The 19,196-nt window shown below is 37.1% G+C and overlaps 1 protein-coding gene across 16 annotated transcripts in view; it reads right to left on the bottom strand.

Annotated features, from left to right (window-relative positions):
* Nucleotides 1-14,458, bottom strand: part of N4BP2L2 (NEDD4 binding protein 2 like 2) — a 62,141-nt gene extending 47,683 nt beyond the window's left edge. For 4 of the 16 annotated variants that reach the window (XM_055542414.1, XM_055542415.1, XM_055542413.1 and 1 more), the window contains exons 1-5: nt 14,260-14,458; nt 11,738-12,993; nt 5,412-5,536; nt 1,312-1,400; nt 848-924 (exon numbers count right to left, since the gene is read on the bottom strand). In XM_055542414.1, coding sequence (XP_055398389.1) covers nt 848-924; nt 1,312-1,400; nt 5,412-5,536; nt 11,738-12,993 — 1,547 coding nt within the window. In that variant the 5' untranslated portion in view covers nt 14,260-14,458. Of the gene's footprint in view, nt 1-847; nt 925-1,311; nt 1,401-1,681; nt 1,753-5,411; nt 5,537-11,737; nt 12,994-14,259 lie in introns of those variants that run through there. The other 12 variants (XM_055542419.1, XM_055542418.1, XM_055542426.1 and 9 more) reach the window with 10 other exon arrangements.
* Between the last annotated feature and the right edge of the window lie 4,738 nt (nt 14,459-19,196).

The following is a 19,196-nucleotide window of genomic DNA, read 5'->3' as shown; positions in this document are numbered from 1 at the left end:
GGGTGGGAGGAGTGAAAATGAAGAAAGGAAAAATGATTTACTGTCAGGAAACCCAGGGAAAATGGATAAAGGTAAACACAAATGGAAGATCAGGGTTGAAAATAATACAAGACCACAATCCCTCACAAATCCTGAAATCTAAAATACTCTGAAAATTCAGTTTTCTGTTGACTCATATGGCAGCATGATCTACTCAGAACATTAAACCATGTAAATTTTTCTCAACTGAATAGACTGATCATTCACAATCTGCTGCAGAAACACTGAGATGTTTGATTATGCCATGCTGCCCCAAACTCTTGCTAGGAGTGCTAACAATTAGGTACAGGCTCTGTATTACCTTTCTAAAATTGGAAGAAAAAAAAAAAAAAACTGAATTCTTAAATACACTGATTCCCTGGATCTTGGCTATAGGATAATGGATACATTGCAGTAAAGAGAAAAGCATCAGGTAAATAGGTGAGGGGATCTAAATGGGAAAGAGATGAAGTTGGAAAGGCAACGCAGAGAAGTGGCCTAGCGAAAAAGCCGAAGGGAAAGTCCTAGTTTTTCTCTGTTTTCTGGATCTCCACTAGCGTTCAATAAACTGGCAACCAATGCAGGAAGTCAGGTAAGAAGTAACAAACACACTTAACAAAGAACATTTAAGGAAATTTAATACTGCAAAGAGCCTCAAACAAGTTGCATTTAAGTCAATGCTTCTCTTAATAGAAAGTGAGTAGTAGTAGTATTAGTCCCTATTCATAGGTATCAAAGATTTAACAAACAAAAGCTAGTAAAGAAATTGATCATGAAAAGGAGAAAAGAAAAAAAAAAGATGAGATTAAAAATTTTTTGAGTGCCTTACTTTTCTAATTCTTCAGGATCAAATTTCCACCAAGTTTCAGGTTCATGAAACTCTACTCTGTATCCTTTTCCTATGGCCTACACAAAAGAAAGGAAGAAAACAAAAACCCAGAGAATACTTCTTAAAGTAAAAAGATGGAAGACAGATACAAATTTCACTTAGACAATACTTCTCAATTTGCTCAACCAAGACAAATTTACCTTTAAAATAATATGGTTTATAAAAATTTTAAGGCTACTTAACAGTCAAATTCCAATCACTATTCTCAAGTCCAGGCAAAACTAACAAGATGAACATATTGCTTAATAAGCACCATTCTCAATTTTTAAAAAATTAAGCAAATGGACACACCTCTTTAGAGAACAAGGACAAATGTTTTAATAGTAAACATCAAAGTAACTGAAACTTCAGAATATGAAAAAAGCTGAAAAGAATAGAAAAACTCTCTCATATCTCATATTTACCATTTCCACATATGGTTTCATTTCCCAAGCTTGTGTATTAGTGTTGTCTATTATGACTGGCGATCTCCCCTGATTGATAGCTTGCTTTGCTGAAATAAAAAATAAATTAAAAAAACAAAAAAAACAGAACTATTAGATAAAAATATATAAAATAAAATGTAAACATTCATTAAGCAATTCTCTACATCCTTGTATTTAAAAACAAAACTGTGCAATCTCTAGAGTCAGTGCATGGAAATAAAAGGACTCTGCTAGATTAAGTGGAATTAAGAGACATAAACCCATGTAATGGGTTTTCTTCAGACCAAATGCTGGTTTTGAAAAACTAGCTGTAAAGGACATTTTAGGGGAAATATTCTGTTGAACTTACAGCTAATGAAGACTTCAGTCTAGAGCTTTCATTTACAGAAAATGTAGGGACAAGTGTCATCTGAATATGGTCTGAGTATGAAAAGAGACAAACATTTAATGATATGGAACGATGGAGAGTTTTAACAGAAAATGGCAATTTACAAGATAATATGTAACTGATTTCATTTTGGGCAAAATATAAACGTGAAAAGTTACTAAGACACCAAAAGTTGTCTTCTATAGGTAAAATTCCCAGTAATTCTTTTGAAATAAGAGACTTAGGTAAAAAAAAAAAAAAAAAAAAAGTGCTATGGATTTATCACTACTTACATCCTAAGCAGCTAAATTCCACAGTTCAACTGACTTTGTGGATATTTCTTAGGACAATGATTTCTGAAATTGGGAGCTGAGCTACAACAGAACTTTTCAAACTATATCTCCCTGTCCCTACCCGTTGATTCCCATATGAGGTGAGAACTATTTCACAGTGATTCCTGTTAATGACAGGCAAGACAATTAAGAGCCCACTATAAAATTTATTTTATTTTACAGAGTTCCATCATTTATGAGAGAGACTCCATTTAAGACTGTTCTCACAGAAAGCAGCAAAAGAGCAGTCACTTGGATGGGGAGGAGGCTAGTGGACCTGTGCCTCTCAGAAACCTTCCTGCAGTGGCCACAGCTGGAGGAGGGGTGGTGTCCACCCTTTGGCTCTGTCTCCATCCTGGGCGTCTGCTCAAGGATCACCCTCTCATGGTTCTGACCTCTCTGACCTTGGCCCTCGGGGGACCTCTTGACTTGGCTATTGTTCCAGATTCATGTATCATGCCTCTTCCTAGAGAAACCTGAGAATTCCTCAGACAGGAAGCTTCAGATGCTCCAAGAGCAAATCAGTTAGTGCTTTGAATTTACATGTTAACAAACAGGTTATTTAGCATCACTACAAAAGAGTAACACAAATTACCTCTAACAGGTGGGGCTATGGATGGATGGTTGTTGTTGTTTAGTGGCTAAGTCACGTCCAACTCTTTTGAGACCCCATGGACTATAGCCTGCCAGCCTCCCCTGTACATGGGATTTCCCAGGCAAGAATACTAGGGTGGGTTGCCATTTCCTTCTCCCCACTATAAAATTTAAAAGGCTGAGGCAAAATGCAATGATATGTAAGTTTTGCTGAGATTTAGAATTCAAACCACTAAGTTTCACATAATGAAAACATTTATACAGATGTCTAAGGGAAGATAGAATTTTAAAGGCTAAGTAATAATGACTAATGTGGAATGTAAATACATATTTGGGAGACGACGTCTCTAAATGTTAAAAGAAAGTTACAACTTGGGTCACAAACAGGATACCAAGATGCTATCAATTCCCACTGCTTCACCCTGAACATTGATCATACTTTCATTTTTTAAAAAAAATATTAAAGTAATTCTCCTAATGTCTGATAGACAGGCTTACACCTCTAAGGAGTCAAATTCTACAAAAGGAGCTTATTAACCAAATAAATCTCTGATTTGCAGGAATGGAGATATTATTCTCTTTCCATGAATAATTATCATCCAATACCACATTCCAGTGCACTCCAGGAAAATAAAGGTCCTGAGAAACCAATGCCTAAATACTCAAATAAAGAGAGTCATTTTCTCAAATAAATTAACCACCATACTCTAAGAAAGAGAATAATGACATCTTGGAGATATTTTAAATTTATAAGCAGTTAAAGATGAATTTAGATCCTTCTAATAAACATGAGGCAGACTGATATTCCCAGAATAATGACTGGCATTTAAAAGTATTCAATAAATGTGTGTAAATTAAACGTAATGCTCACAACTTTCAAAATGTCCAGCTATTGCCAGTTATCATTACCTTGAAAGGGGTTAAAAATTACCTTGGAAAAGTCCACACTTACTATACTAATAAAACCAGTGGTTTATCTAGACACCAATATGTTCAGCAAGTATAATTCACACAGCACAAACATTTTAATAAAATAGTCTAGTATTGGAGAAAGAAAAAAAATGTCCCACACAAACTTTCCAGTTCACCAAAGATATACTGCCTCATTCCCCTTATCATCTACTTCTGTTCCTCTTAACTCTGGGCCAATAACTCTAAGCATTTTGGGAACTGCCAGTATGATCCTTATTTGACTTGGGTAGTAACACCGCAGCAGTTTAAAAAATAAAAAAGAATTAATTAAAAAATTTTTTTTTCTAAAATAAATATTTGGAGAAATCCTAGAATCAATACTAGAAAATAGTCTTAAAATCAAACTTATCCGACATTTAAACTTTTTATTCAAAAATATCCTCACTGAAATTCCTTACTTTGAAAATTGAGAATTAGAAAGAAAAGCATTTATGCTGCTTTTTCCGGTACATACTGTACTTCAGGGTAACACTAGTTGCTAGTTCTAGGTAACAGGACGTTCCTCATTACAGAAGAATTCTAGCCACTGAACACAGAAGGAATGACAGACCTAAAAAAAATCATTTTGCAACTTTAATGAAATAACTGATTAAGGAAACAATTCATTCTTGAATAAAACAGGGAGCAGACTGTTCGTCTGAAGCTACTGATCTTAGCATCACTAAAAATGGGACAACCATTTACTTACAAAGAAAAAAAGGTTGAAACAAATAAATCCTACAAGTTAAATGACTACCACAAGGAAGCAAATAGGCTGTTCACTGTAATCGCTCTACTCCAGGTTTAAATAATGTTTCATCATCAATGCATTCTTAATCTTTTAAAAAAGAAATCAGATTATAGTGTAAGCATGTACCTACACAGTTCTAGATTAATAGTTTTCAATTCTGACTGTAACATGAGAATATCCAGGAAACTTAAAAAAAAAAAAAAAAAAAAAAAACACTAATATTTAGATCCACTCCAGACCAACCAAGGGCTTCCCCAATGGCTCAGTGGTTGAAGAATCCACCTGCAATGCAGGAGCCTGGGAAGACGCAGGTTCGATCCCTGAGTCAGGAAGATCCTCTGAAGAAGGACATGGCAACCCACTCCAGCATTCTTGCCTGGAGAATCCCATGGGCAGAGGAGCCTGGCAGTCCACAGGGTCGTAAAGAATTGGACATGACTGAAGTGAATGAGCACACGAGGATGTCAGACTAACTAAACCAGAATCTCTGAGGCTAACACTTGGGCATGAGTTTAACAACAACAAAAAAAAATCCCCAAGTGATTCAAATGTTCAGCCAAGGTTAATAACTACTATTCCAAAATTAAAGCAAATTGACCCATGTGCCTCTAAAAAGTGTATTAAGTAATTTTTTTGTATCAGTGAAAAAAATGTTTAATATTCATGGACATTAAGCCTTAGAAAATATTAGCATTACTCAAGGAAATAACTTTTGGTAACACATAACAAAAATATCAAAGTTTTCTAAATTTGTTTATGAGGTAATATCAGAGGTTTTCTGAATTTGTTCATGAGGTATAAAGCAGTATATCAAAACATCCTATACTTCTATTGTACTGGCTTATGTACACTATCTACAGTTTAAAAAATATTCTAACTACATTCTCTGATTTTCACCTCTATCAGGTAGAGTAAGTATAATTATCACTGCTTCTAAGAGATGAAAAACTGGGTCTCAAAGCTCTTTTGATGGCTTGTCAAAGTCATCCAGTTGGTAAAAAGAAAAAAAAGTCAAGAATAAAAATTCAAGTATTGTGACTCCTAGTCAAATATTCTATCCCAGGAGACTTGGCCCAAAACAAACCTCTGTTCTGGTTCCAGTCATGGGCATCACCAAGTTGATTAACATTATACCTGTACCCATCTTGATGGTGAAAATAGTCATCAGTGCTGAACACAATGCCATCACGACTCTGACCAAGCAGAATTCTGTTAATAAAAGAAATCATAAAGGTGCCATTTATAAAATCTATAACCATCAGAAATAAGCCACATAGGAAAGATTATTAAATGAATAGCTGGTACATATTTGTAAATATATTGCAGGCAGAACAGCACAAGAGTTGAACCTTAAAAAGCTTTCAGATTCCAAATATCATTTCACACTTAAATCTACATAATAATGGCCAGTAATAAAAACTATTTAAAGTGGCTTCTATATTGCAAGTTTTTTTTTTTTTATATTGCAACTTTTAAAAACATTCTCCAATTCAAAATGATGTCAACTTTCCATGTTTTAACTTTAGTCAATTTGTATTTGGTGCCTAAAATTGCCTAAATTTAACACAATAGGTAACCTAAGACAAGCAAGCTTAAGGAAGCAATTCATCTGGGGAAAACTACATTTGGATCAAGGTAAGTTTTGATGGCTTTGATATACTATTTCTATAAAGCACAAACATGCATGACCTGAAAGTGGGACTTGCGGTTTAAGGCTGTGAAACAGTCAATGATCCTCCAGAGTATAATCATGTTTTTAATTTTTAAGAGATTAAATTACTAAATGAAATTAACTACTAAATACTGAACAAAGAACACACTCTCAGAACAAGTCAGTGGTAATCAAGGTCTGTTCTCACGATTTACTACCTTTAACTTCTAAGCACAAAGAGATTCACAAGTGTTCAGTGTAAGAGAATTCCCATAACCAGCGACTCATGAAAGAGATTGGAGATGTGCTGAGAAAAGGGAAAAGACAGTAGGAACAATTTGGATCCAACAATAACAAAAAATCCGCCTGCAATGCAGGAGACCCTGGTTGATTCCTGGGTCATGAAGATCACCTGGAGAAGGGATAGGCTACCCACTCTAGTATTCTGGCCTGGATTCCATGGACTGTACAGTCACAAAGAGTCAGACACAACTGAGGCAACTTTCACTTTATCTCCCCTCCTTCAACCATTAGGCAGTTGGATTATCATTGTATTGGGCTTCCGAGGCGGCGCTAGTGGTAGAGGTTGCCTGCCAATGCAGGAGACTTAAGAGATGTGGTCCATCCCTGGGTCAGAAGATCCTCTGGAGGGCATGGCAACCCACTCCAGTATTCATGCCTGGAGAATCCCGTGGACAGGGATTCTGTCCCTCTGGCAGGTCACAGTTCATGGAGTGGACTGAAGCAACTGAGCATATGTAATTCTATAATCTCTTTTTGAGGAGGAGAAGGGAGTAGAAGGTGCTGGGAGGAATGATATTGTCCTGGGATGATTCAAGAATACTTCCTAATAAAAGTAACAAAGAATTTCAACTATTAAAATAACAAACATCTCTCCTTTCCTCAGATAAAACTGCATATATTTTATATAAAAATAAAATTATATAAATGTTAAAAATGTACTGTATACTTCCACTTATAGAATTCTGATTCAAATTACTTTAAACAAACCAAAGTAAATGGTTTATCATGTTGAAGTTGGCAGAAACCAACACAACTCTGTAAAGCAATTATCCTTCAATTAAAAAATAAATCTTAAAAAAAAGTAAATGGTTTAAATTGTTTGAGGATAAAGCTGGATTTCTCTTTTAACTGGCCATGATTTTCCCAAAATATACCATCTAACACATTTGGCATCCTGTTTGTTTATAAGTGACAAAAAATGCCACAATATTAGCATTCCAAACCAAAGCTCAATTGTCTAAAAATATTTTGATCATAATCAACTAGATGATGCCTAGTTATGTTTCAAAGTACCAGAAACCTGATACTATCTTTCCTAGATAACATATATGTTTCTTTTTTTTTCCCCTCTGTTCTACTACTTTACTAGCAGATGATCCTCTAGGTTTAATAATACCATACTACAAGAGTATAGGATCTTCTGTACCCAAGAGATGCTTAACCTCTTCCAAAAAAAAAAAAAAAAAAAAGTGGGGAGAGAAGGGATAGTAAATCAATTTATATCATTAAACCATGTCAACATCAAACATGAGCAAATCTCAATGAAGAATATCTTAGGTGTATAAATCATAACAGCAGCAAATAATTTTAGCTTGGGGAGACTTTTTCCTCCTAGACTGCTCATGCATAGTTTCAAAATTCCCTGAATTATCTCAAAAATACCTTTATCAATCTAGATATATCTAATGTTATATCAACCATCTGAACCAAAAGTAAATTATTTAAGACTATCAGTATTTTCAAAATTCTTAGTCAGATTCTATTAGAACCCCCCCCAAGTTACGACAGGTACTAAAATGGATTCTCAGAATGCCAAAATTTAGACTTGAGAAATCAAGTATACAATAAAAACTTCAGATGTGGTCCCACTGGCCACTTGATTCATATTTTTTCAAAATAGCTATCTTTCTGAGGACCTAGTATGTGCCAAGCATTTTATATATATACCTCTATGATTCCATTTAATCCTCACAACAACCTTGCCAACGTGGTATTAAACAAATTCAGAGATGAAAATAATTTCAGAAATCAGGCCACCAAAATCACATAAACAATGGTGGAAGAGCCAAAACCAATAGCTCACAACATCCCTGCCTCCTGGTGTCCACACCCTTGGACAATCCCCTCAACTGAGGAGACCTTACAGCCTACAGATAGCAAGAAACTGAGGCCTTCAATCCAATAGCTCACAAGGAAATGAGTCTTTTCAACAATTCTGAGAGAGATTCCATGCAGGTCTTCCCCCAAGACAAGCCTTCAGACCAAAACACAGCCCAAGGCAACATGGTGATCACAGCATCATTAGAGACCTTGAAAAAGAGGCATCCAGATTCCTGTCTTTCAGAAACTGTGAGACAATAAATGTTTATTGCTTTAACAAGTCAGCTTCAGGGAACTTTGTAACACAACCATAGATAAAAAATTTACTCTGTACTTACAATCTTTCACTTGAGTAACAAGTGAGCTGTATTCTTTAAACGTCATTTTGAGAGTCCTACTCCCCAAAATGGTCTACTATATATAGAATCACTGTAATTTTCCTGCTTTTTTTTTAATTTCTAAAAACTATATGTTTTCTATAACACATCATAAAATAGAAGTGATTAAAAAAAAACCTCTTGAGTAAAACTGATACTGCATGAATTCTTTACCTCCTTATGTACTGAGTGGCCTTGCATACCCTCTGGCCCAAGACTACTGGGACACTTCATTCTCCAAATACTCCTTGAAAGAAGAAAATTACTCTACATAAGAAAAAGTCAATCTTTCCTTTGGAGTTTAAACTGAGAGCTCTTCCAACAGAAGGAAGGAAAAAAGAAATCTCTTCCTCTCTTCAAACTGTTGTGTTCTATGGCTGCTATAACAAATTATCACAAACTTGGTGGCTAAAAACAACACAGGTTTATTATTCGACTGTTCTGAAAGTCAGAAGTCTGAAATCAGTTTCATTAGGTTAATATCAGTTGTGGTCAGGCTAGCATTCCTTTAAAAGCAACCTACATATCCATCTTGACTCATGGTCCCTTCATCACCAAAGCCAGCAGAGTAGGACTTTCTCTTTCTGACAAGTGCTTCAACTACCTTTTACTCCTGATCAACTCCAGACATTTTGCTAATATGATGAAATTACTGCTTCTGATAATACTCTGGTGAAATCTGTAGCATAAAGGAATGGGGATTTGCTGAAGTAATTTTCATTTATGCCTCCTCCTTCCAAGAACACAGTATAAGAACCTAGCAAAATCTTTAGCCCACACCCCTAAGAATGATACCCCAAACTTGATCCCTAAATGGTCTTGAGACCAATCATGGAACCAAAGGATTCAGTTTGGCTGATTGCCAACTGCAACAGCAACAAAATTCTACCTCTAGAATATTGTTGAATTCTGCCTCAAATGAACCTTTCATCAAAAGGCCGTCAGTTTACCTAAGAGGACAAAGAGCTGGCACCTTGTCATACTTACAGAAGTTGTGTGAACTGGTTTGCACAGGCTTATTTGTAAATATTTAAAGTCTGTACTTGTATTCAAATTTAATGTTAAGACTGGTTTCATCAAAATCTGTTCATGAAGTTGTGGTAAACAATAAGCCTCTGCGACTTGTAATCAAGTTGGCTTTTAGGTCAGTTATCAGTAAATAAAGATAATGCTGTCTTGAGGGTTGAGATGAGAAACCAAAACATCAAAAGTGGAGGCAATTAAGAAAACCTCTAAATAAGTAAAATCCTGAGAAAAATGAAAGGACACATATTATGTCACCTGCAGTGGAGGGCAGGGTACTAGTTCAAGTGCACAAGGATATGAAGATAAAGAGGTAGGTAAGGACTAAAGGAAGAAAGGGACTTGAATACTATCCCCAAAGAATTTGAAATTTATCTAACTCACTATAACTCATTACCACATATCAATACTAAACAATGTTATATTTTAATTTAGTGCCCCAAATCAGTTCAACTCTGATCCTCCAAATCTTTACTCCTTTTTTCAAAGCTCATTTGAAAAGCTAAATCCTACATGAAACCATTCCTCACTAGAGAATATGTGGCTTCATATCCAATCCCAAATAACCATTCCTACTTCATTCAAAAAGTGCTGACCTAAAAGAGATACTTCTGCCTCTTTAACCAAGCTATTCAAAGCCAGGAGTCGGGTATAGAGCAACCCATGTGATAGATATTAAAGTGAAGGATTAGGTAAGATACACAGTCTCATTTACATCCCAACTTTGATCTCTTATCAGTTTTTATAACTTCTACCAAGTCCTTTAACCTGAACTCATTTTTTATTAGCCTCTGCTGCTTCTAAAAAGTGAAAAGGCTAATTCATCTTCCAAGATGGTTATATACGCAAGTACTCTATAACCTAAAAACAGTAACATAAATGGTAGTTGTGACTGTAACTTCCATTCTTATTACACCTAATTTCTCAAATAAAGAAATATACATGGGGTCGCAAAGAGTCAGACATGACTTAGTGACTGAACAACATATTAAATATAATCACCTCTCATCTCCCACTACAATTACGTCTCCTTGAACTTCTACTGAATTGCCACTACACTTGACTCTTTTTCAGTTTCCACACACTCCAATATGTTGTTCCAAACCTAATCCTTCTTTTTTACATTCTATATCAGAGGCCCTCACCAGAAGATGCCTTCATCCAATTTCCAACCATCTCTTTTCTGATATTCCAAATCTAGAAGAACGCCCATGTTTTTCAGACTTCATTCTTAATTTCTATCCTTTCTAAAGAAGGGTTGAAATATCATTTTCTCCACAAAATTTTCACTAAAAAGGAATCAAAATGCAGACTTAAAATTCATTCACAAAATAACAGTTTACAATCTAGCTTGTAATGTCTATATAACTTAAATCTTTCTCTAATTTCTTGCTTCTGAAGAAATACTGTGTACGTTTTTTAGACTGTCTTGCAAATAAATATAAACCATTTACAAAATAGTTCCTTGGACTTTTTTATCATCACACAAAGACATCAAATAAACTCTTTTCCCTCTTATCTAGCATAAACCTCGAATCATCCTATATAAACTACAAAGAAACTGTACTGTTTTTCATAGCTGCACAAATGTGTTTGACTGCATCAATACTTTAAAAATGTAAACAAAGATAGGAATTTGAAACATTTCACCACACAATAAAACATCATCAGTTCTAACTTCACTAATTTCAGATATTGCTCACTTCAAACTCTTAAAGAAACTGCAAAAAGGTTCCCTCCATCAACAATGGTACGAACACAACACAGTTCTTAAAACAAGTGCAAAATTCCTCTCCTTGGGTTATCTCACTTGCTTCTCATAATAATTCCAGAAAAATAAGTATTATTCATTAAAGGTGAAACCTGTCCAAGGTCACAAACTGAAATAACTGAGTCAAAGCTCAAGTTTTCTATCCATGAATCCAACTCTTCTTGAATAGCTGACTTGAAGGGCAGCACAGTTCTCAAATAGCATTTGCTTTCATCACAGCCATTATTTCACATGGTGAATCTATTTTTAAAGTCCTTAACAGGATCTTAATAAGAATATATATGTCAATTCTCCTTTCCTCTATCAGAAAACATCTTTTAAAATATTTACCATCATATGCCATTCTCAAGTATAACAAATTAAAGATTTTTTACAAGACACATAAAAGCATTTGCCATTGATTACAACTATCATGATCTTAAAGCAATAAATTACCAAGTATTCACTTGGTATCCTTTACTTACCGAGACAATGTCGTTTTCCCAGAACCAGGCAAACCTCTTAAAAGAATAAGTAACTTCTGCAATTTATGTAACTTTTCCTCTTCAAACTGCTGGTTTATAAACCTGTCTGTTCCATCACACTCCTCCACAGAAGGATCTTTCCAGTATCCTTCACTGGTTTCACAGAAACCATTACTCGCATACCCATCTTGCACACTGTAGTCATTTCTAGAGGGATGATCACTACTGGTGATATCACTGCAGTCAGTATATTCATTGTTCTCATCAAAAGTCAAACCATCCCAGTTAGCATGACAACTATTTATAAAATATCCATTCTGCATCTCAAAGTCATCCTGGGAATGGAAAACATTTGACGGTGGATTTGGTGGAACACTGAATCTTTCAATATTTAAGTGATAGTTAAAACTGGGAAGATGAGGGTCTTGTGGTACTACAAAAGAATCCATTGCTTGCCACTCATGCCTGAAGGAAGTAAATGAATCGTCACAAAATGTAGGTATCATTTGTCCATTACAAGGGTATTTACCTGGCTCATTCCCCACCCACTGTTGATAACCACAATGTGGTTGAAGGCCATTACTAAGATATTTTTTCTTTTCTTCTTCAGATTTTAACAGATCATTATTAGGGCTCTGATAATATGCAATGAGTTGTTTCTCAGAGAGTTCAGGTTCCTTACAACTACTTTCTGAATCATCTTTTTCATTTTCAAGCTCTTCAATTTCTTTGTAAAACTGGAACAATTCATTGTCAATCTCTGATTTTTTGGAGTTAAATTTCTGTTTCTTTTGTTTTCTTTTGCCATCTCTACCATTGATAGTGTCTGCTTGATTCCTCCTGTCATTACATTTTTTTTCCTCAGGGGGTTTGTAAATGGGTCCTATAAATGCTTTACTTGTGCTATATATCTCATCATCTGTGGATACCAATGGAGGATGCATATCCTGTACAACTTGTGAATCAACAGACTCAATAACATCTGGTCTGTCGCTAGGCATCCCATCATGCGCAGGTTTCAGCAAATCTGTAGTTTGGGTTTTGTTCTCCTGAGGATAACTACGTCCTCTAACATTAGTGATGGTTACAGGGGTCCAATCACTTCCAGTTTTCTCTTGCTTTCTGTAAAAATTACCACTACCATGATAGGGGAAAACATATGCCTCTTCAGTAGACTTCAATTTCTTGGAGCATGGTTCACTTAGTAGTTCTTCCTCATGTCCCATGGATTTAGCTTCAACTTCACCATAAGGCATCTGAGGAGAAAATCACACAACTAATACTTTAAAAACCTAAACAAAAATTTCCTCAGAAACAATAGAAAAAAACAATTTGATATAAGCATTTAAAAACCATTTTCACAAAACACGAAAATTTTAAAGTTGAAATTTTATAACCCTGTACTACTGCTATGACATTGTGATTTAAAGCAGGAGTTTCACTGAAGGTAAATAAACATCCTTTTTTAAAGAAAGTTATATCTCCTATTTAATCTAACTCATGTATTTCTGAATTCAAGAACATAAGCAAAAACTTAAGCAAGCTTGGAAAGCTCAATCAGTAATACACATTTCAATGACACAGATATACAATCGTATACTAAAAAGGAGAGTAAGTGTGCCAACCAAAATGACACAGATCCAAACTGGCTGTAATAAACGGTATCATAAATGTCTTCCTGTTTAAAACCACTAGGTCCTTAGCAAGCCTCACACAACCACAAGTGTTAGCAATCAAACGTCAGATTAACTGAAATGTCAGTCTTTATAGGCCCTATTCTTGCGAGGAGAGTAAAAGTGTCCCCAAGTGTGTGTATTAATTTTAAAGGAAAAAACAGTAACTTAAGTTGTCCTGAGAATGACAAATATGTGATGTTTAGAAATCTGGCAACTCCCCAAATCAAAGCCCTCATCTTTTCCAGATGGTTCGTCGATCTCGTAGATAAATAAACTCTGCTTCCCTTAAAAAATTTTGGGGACCCTCAACAGTACAATTTAAAAGCCTGTTTTGATCAATACTTCATTCCGCCCGCTCTCTGGTCTTCCTTTCTCTAATACGAAAGCAAAGGAAAGGGCAAAAACACGAGTGGGACAGGACGGCCCCAAGGGGACTGAAAGAAAATACACCTGAAGAGAACGCCAACCTCCTAGAAACAGGCCCCTCCTAGGCCGCTTCTCAGGTTCTCATTTCCTCATTACAAACAGCAAAAAAGTCCTAGGGAAGAGAAAGGAGAGAGGCCTATACACAACCTTAACCCTAAGGCCTCCTGACCTCCAAACAGGGCAGCCCGGGCAAAAGCGCTTCACCCAATTTCTCTGTCCCAAAGGAGACACGTTCAGGTTCTGTCTAGGAATTCCAAAGAGCTCCGAGACCCAAAGGTTCACTCCCGGCTTCTGTTTACGGCTAACCTAAAGGGTTCAGTCAAGCGCCGGCGAGAAGCCAAGCCACTGAAGGAAGAAGAAAGAAACTGAAAAACCTCCCCACCACAACCCCACCTCGCTTAAAATGGTCTGTTTACTCACCTTATACCACAGTTCTGCATTGACCTCAAAACAGTAGGTGAAAGAAGCACGGAGACCTTCCCCAAACAGATACCGGGTGGGACTGAAAGCCGGGACCTCAGGAACCGAGAAACAAGCCGCCACTCCGTACGCAAGATGGCGACCACCTCACAGTTACCCCGGCAGGAATTACGAATTCGCGCCAAGGCATTGTGGGAAACGAAGTCCGGAATTCACACCCAGCCTGGAAATCTCAACGTCTCCCAGAATGCATTGCTTCACATACGCGCTGAGGACAAAAAGCGAAGGCCGGAAGAAGTTCTTAGATTGGAGGCGGGACGTTGTTTAGATATAACAACTTCGGCTAAAACAGGCATCGACCTGGTCTGGTGTTCACCCCTAAATGAAAAGACACTGTGAGTGCCTGACATCCAAAACAGATACATAAGCTGTTCTGAGTACAGGCTTTTACTAAGTCGCTTCAGTCGTGTCCGACTCTGCGACCCCATGGACTGCAGCCTACCAGGCTTCTCCGTCCATGGGATTCTCCAGGCAAGAACACTGGAGTGGGTTGCCATTTCCTTCTCCGCAAAATAAGGCTTTTAGGGATACTCAAAAACTTTTCAAAGGGGTCTTAACATTTCACCTCGCCAACTAGGCTTACTAACGTTTCTACGAAAAACCAGTCAATGACTAGGTTCATGTTTTTCTGTCCAAGAAGAGAATCACTGCAGCTGAGCCTTGATAACAGATAAAAGTACTTGTGATAAAATAACTTAAAATGTCATAACTGTATTTTGTTTTGGGAACTGAAGACCATTTTCTGAGCCTTCTCGTTAAAAGTCAACTTGTGGAAAGCGCTTAGAACTGGGCTTGGTAAAAGTAAGTGCTATGTAAGTGTTTGTTAAATTTAGAAATAACCACAAACCGAACAATTGGCAGTCCTCTGCTCAGGGCCCCTTTTCTCTTCCCACCGTCTCCCCACTCTCTCTAGACCCACTCCTTCACCTGCAGAGAAATTGCTTATCTCTTCACACATATTTTGCGGAGAAGGCAATGGCAACCCACTCCAGTACTCCTGCCTGGAAAATCCCATGGACAGAGGAGCCTGGTAGGCTGCAGTCCCTGGGGTCGCAAAGAGTCGGACACGACTGAGCGACTTCACTTTGACTTTTCACTTTCATGCATTGGAGAAGGAAATGGCAACCCACTCCAGTGTTCTTGCCTGGGGAATCCCAGGGATGGTGGAGCCTGGTGGGCTGCCGTCTGTGGGGCTGCACAGAGTCGGACACGACTGAAGCAACTTAGTAGTAGTAGTCACACGTATTTAAATACATATGTAAGGAAACCCGTTGCCATAGCGTATTAATTTATAAATATAGTAGTTAAAATCACAGTCTCTAATGTTTGCATTGGATTATTTAACAGCCTTATGACCAAGAGGGCTCACCAAGAGCAATCCATCCTCTTACAGCGACAGACTCATCCTCAAATTGAAATTCTCACGTCGACCTTTATAATGTTTCCTCGTGATTAGATTCAAATTAAACTAAAAAGCCTCTTGATGAAAGTGAAAGAGGAGAGTGAAAAAGTTGGCTTAAACCTCAACATTCAGAAAACGAAGATCATGGCATCTGGTCCTATCACTTCATGGCAAATAGATGGGGAAACAGTGGAAACAGTGTCAGATTTTATTTTTCTGGGCTCCAAAATCACTGCAGATGGTGACTGTAGCCATGAAATTAAAAGACACTTACTCCTTGGAAGAAGAGTTATGACCAACCTAGATAGCATATTGAAAAGCAGAGACATTACTTTGCCAACAAAGGTCCGTATAGTCAAGGCTATGGTTTTTCCAGTGGTCATGTATGGATGTGAGAGTTGGACTGTGAAGAAAGCTGAGTGCCAAAGAATTGATGCTTTTGGAACTGTGGTGTTGGAGAAGACTCTTGAGAGTCCCTTGGACTGCAAGGAGATCCAACCAGTCCATTCTAAAGGAGATGAGCCCTGGGTGTTCTTTGGAAGGAATGATGCTAAAGCTGAAACTCCAGTACTTTGGCCACATCCTGTGAAGAGCTGACTCATTGGAAAAGACTCTGATGCTGGGAGGGATTGGGGGCAGGAGGAGAAGGGGACGATAGAGGATGACATGACTGGATGGCATCACCGACTCAATGGACGTGAGTTTGAGTGAACTCCGGGAGATGGTGATAGACAGGGAGACCTGGCGTGCTGCGATTCATGGGGTCGCGAAGAGTCGGACACGACTGAGTGACTGAACTGAACTGAACTGAAGTGATGCATCCTTGGTGGAAACAACCACATGGGTGAAGTTGTGTTCTTCCTCGGGATGGTACATCTGGAGGCACAGAATGTCTGTCTATCCACTATAAGGTGGTATTAATTTTTATCACCGGATCAAGGTGTTGTAGTTTCTTCACTTGGTTTTCCTCTGCTTTCATCCCTTAAGCAATCTGTGAAAAAATACTTTGAGACCAAGAAAATGTCTCACTCCTAATCAAACTCTACCTTAAAGATTTTGCCTTCATTTATGATTCTTACTGCAACTGCTCTTTACAATGTTAGTTGTGTTTATTTCCCCCTACCTCCTTCAACTCCACCACATTTATTAGTTTTCATGCTTGTTGCTGTTCAGTCCAATCATGTCCAACACTTAGTGATCCTAAGGACTGCCACATTCCAGGCCTCCCTGTCCCTCACCATTTCCTGAAGTTTGTCTAAGTTCATGTCCATTGCAAGGGTGTTGACATCCAGCCATCTCATCCTCTGAAGGCCCTCTTCTCCTTCTGCCTGCGATCTTTGCCAACTTCATGGACTTTTCCAATGAATATTGGAGTTTCAGCTTCAGCATCAGTCCTTCCAAGAAGTAGTCAAGGTTGATTTTCCTTAAGATTGACTGGTTTGATCTACTAAAAAGAAAGTTTTGATGGTACTAAAAGGAAAATCCCCCTTACTTCCTATCAGTATGAATTTACATGTTCCTTTTTGTTCAAGAAGTTAGAGTCCATTGCTGTTCTTATTTGTTTATTAGTTTATAATAGTCCCATTTTTAGGACAGTTTTAGTCTCAGAGAAAAATTGAGTAGATAGTACAGAGTTTCCATGTATCCCATTCACCTCACATACAGTTTCCCCTGTTACTAATCTCTTTCAGGATTATAGTATTTTATATATATTTTGTGTGTGTATATATATATACAGTATTATAGTACATCATTACAATTAATGAACCAATATTGATAAACTAATGTCAAGGACAGACCATCGTTTTTCCTTAGTCTTTCACTAACGTCCTTTGTGTCCCAGGGTTCCATCCAGGATGCAATATTACATGGGGTTGTCATTTCTCCTTAGTCTCCTCCTGTGACGGTTTCTCACACTCCACTTGGTTTTGATGACGTTGGCAATTTTAAGGAAAACGAGTCAGGAACCTTGTAGGATGCTCTTATATTAGAACTTATATGATTCTTTTCTCATGATTAGACTGGAATTATGGGTTTTTGAGAGGGAGACCACAGAGGTAAAGTGTCATTTTCATAACATTATAACAGGTGTACATACTACCAACATAGTTTGTGATTGTATATGTTGATCAACAGAGTAGTGTTGGTCAGGTTTCTTCACTGTAAAGTTACTCTTTTTCCCCTGCTTGCCCTGCCATACTCCGTGGAAGGAAGTCATTGTGCACAGCACACATTTCTGGAGTGCTCTCCATTCATTAGAGTATTTAAGTAATTTACTGTGAATTCTTCTACATAGGAGACTTGTCTCTTCTCTCCTTTCCTTATTTATTTATTTTGTCACACTGGATCTTCACTGTGGTGCTAGGACTCAGTTCTGGCATGTGGATCTTAGTTCCCTGACCAGGGATTGAACCATCATCCCCTGCCTTGAAAGGCAAATTCTTAACCACTGGACCACCAGGAAAGTCCCCATCCTTATTTATTTTGATGCTCAAATTACCTGAGGTTTGCCCAGCTTTGGGTTGACTCCTTTTGACCTGCACATTGAGTACTTCCTTATCTTGTGGCACAGGATTTTCCAGGCTTCATTCATTACTCATGATCTGGAATCAAAAATTTCTCCAAATCTTGGTTTCTTCCCTGCCCGACCCCCCTTGGAGAATGGTATTTAGAAGCTAAGACCTTGGCCCTAAGAGTGCTTATTGATACTAGAGTATTACTGCTTTCAGGTCATCTCAGTAGACAGAAAGTGGGGAGAGGGCAACAGATTTCTTTTTTTATTATTTAAGAAAACATAAATATTGATACTTAAAATTCCAATATAATTCCACAATGTTCTCTTAAAAATTTTTTATTAAGGTATAACTGATTTACAGTGTTGTGTTAATTTATGCTATATGGCAAAGAGATTCATTTTTATGTATAATACATTTTTTATATTTTTTTCCATTATGGTTTATCACAGGATATTTAATATAGTTTCCTGCGCTATATAGTAAGACCTTGTTGTTATCCATTCTATGTATAGTAGCTTTATAGTGTTTTTTGTTGCCGTCCCCGTTTCATATTTGTGTCTGCCTTCTTCAACTGCGAGAACCTTGTTTCCTCATAGTACATTTTCCTAATCCTGCATTACACATAAAATCCTGCATTACACATAATCCTGCATTACACATCAGAATTGCTAAATTCACATATTTACCTAAGCAAACCTACTAAAAAGGGTTCAAGCCTTGGTTGTAGTTTTTCTTCTGTAGATTGAGGGTTGAAAGTCAAAATACTAGGTACAAAAATAACTTGAATTACTTCTCTTGCACTACCCTATTACATTTCCATGGGTTTATGTTAGTTATTTGAAATTCACCTGAGTTTATTTTTTTTCTATTTCCAGTTTTGGTTTATTTTTCCTTCCATTACTGATGATTTCATTTTACTTTTGAAATATGTAGAATAATATGTTTCCCAAAGTGTAAAC

This window comes from Bubalus kerabau, chromosome 12 (assembly GCF_029407905.1).
Source record: "Bubalus kerabau isolate K-KA32 ecotype Philippines breed swamp buffalo chromosome 12, PCC_UOA_SB_1v2, whole genome shotgun sequence".
NCBI lineage: Eukaryota > Metazoa > Chordata > Mammalia > Artiodactyla > Bovidae > Bubalus > Bubalus kerabau.
The sequence above is the reverse complement of the archived record's forward strand: the minus strand, read 5'-3'. Positions and strand labels throughout refer to the sequence as shown.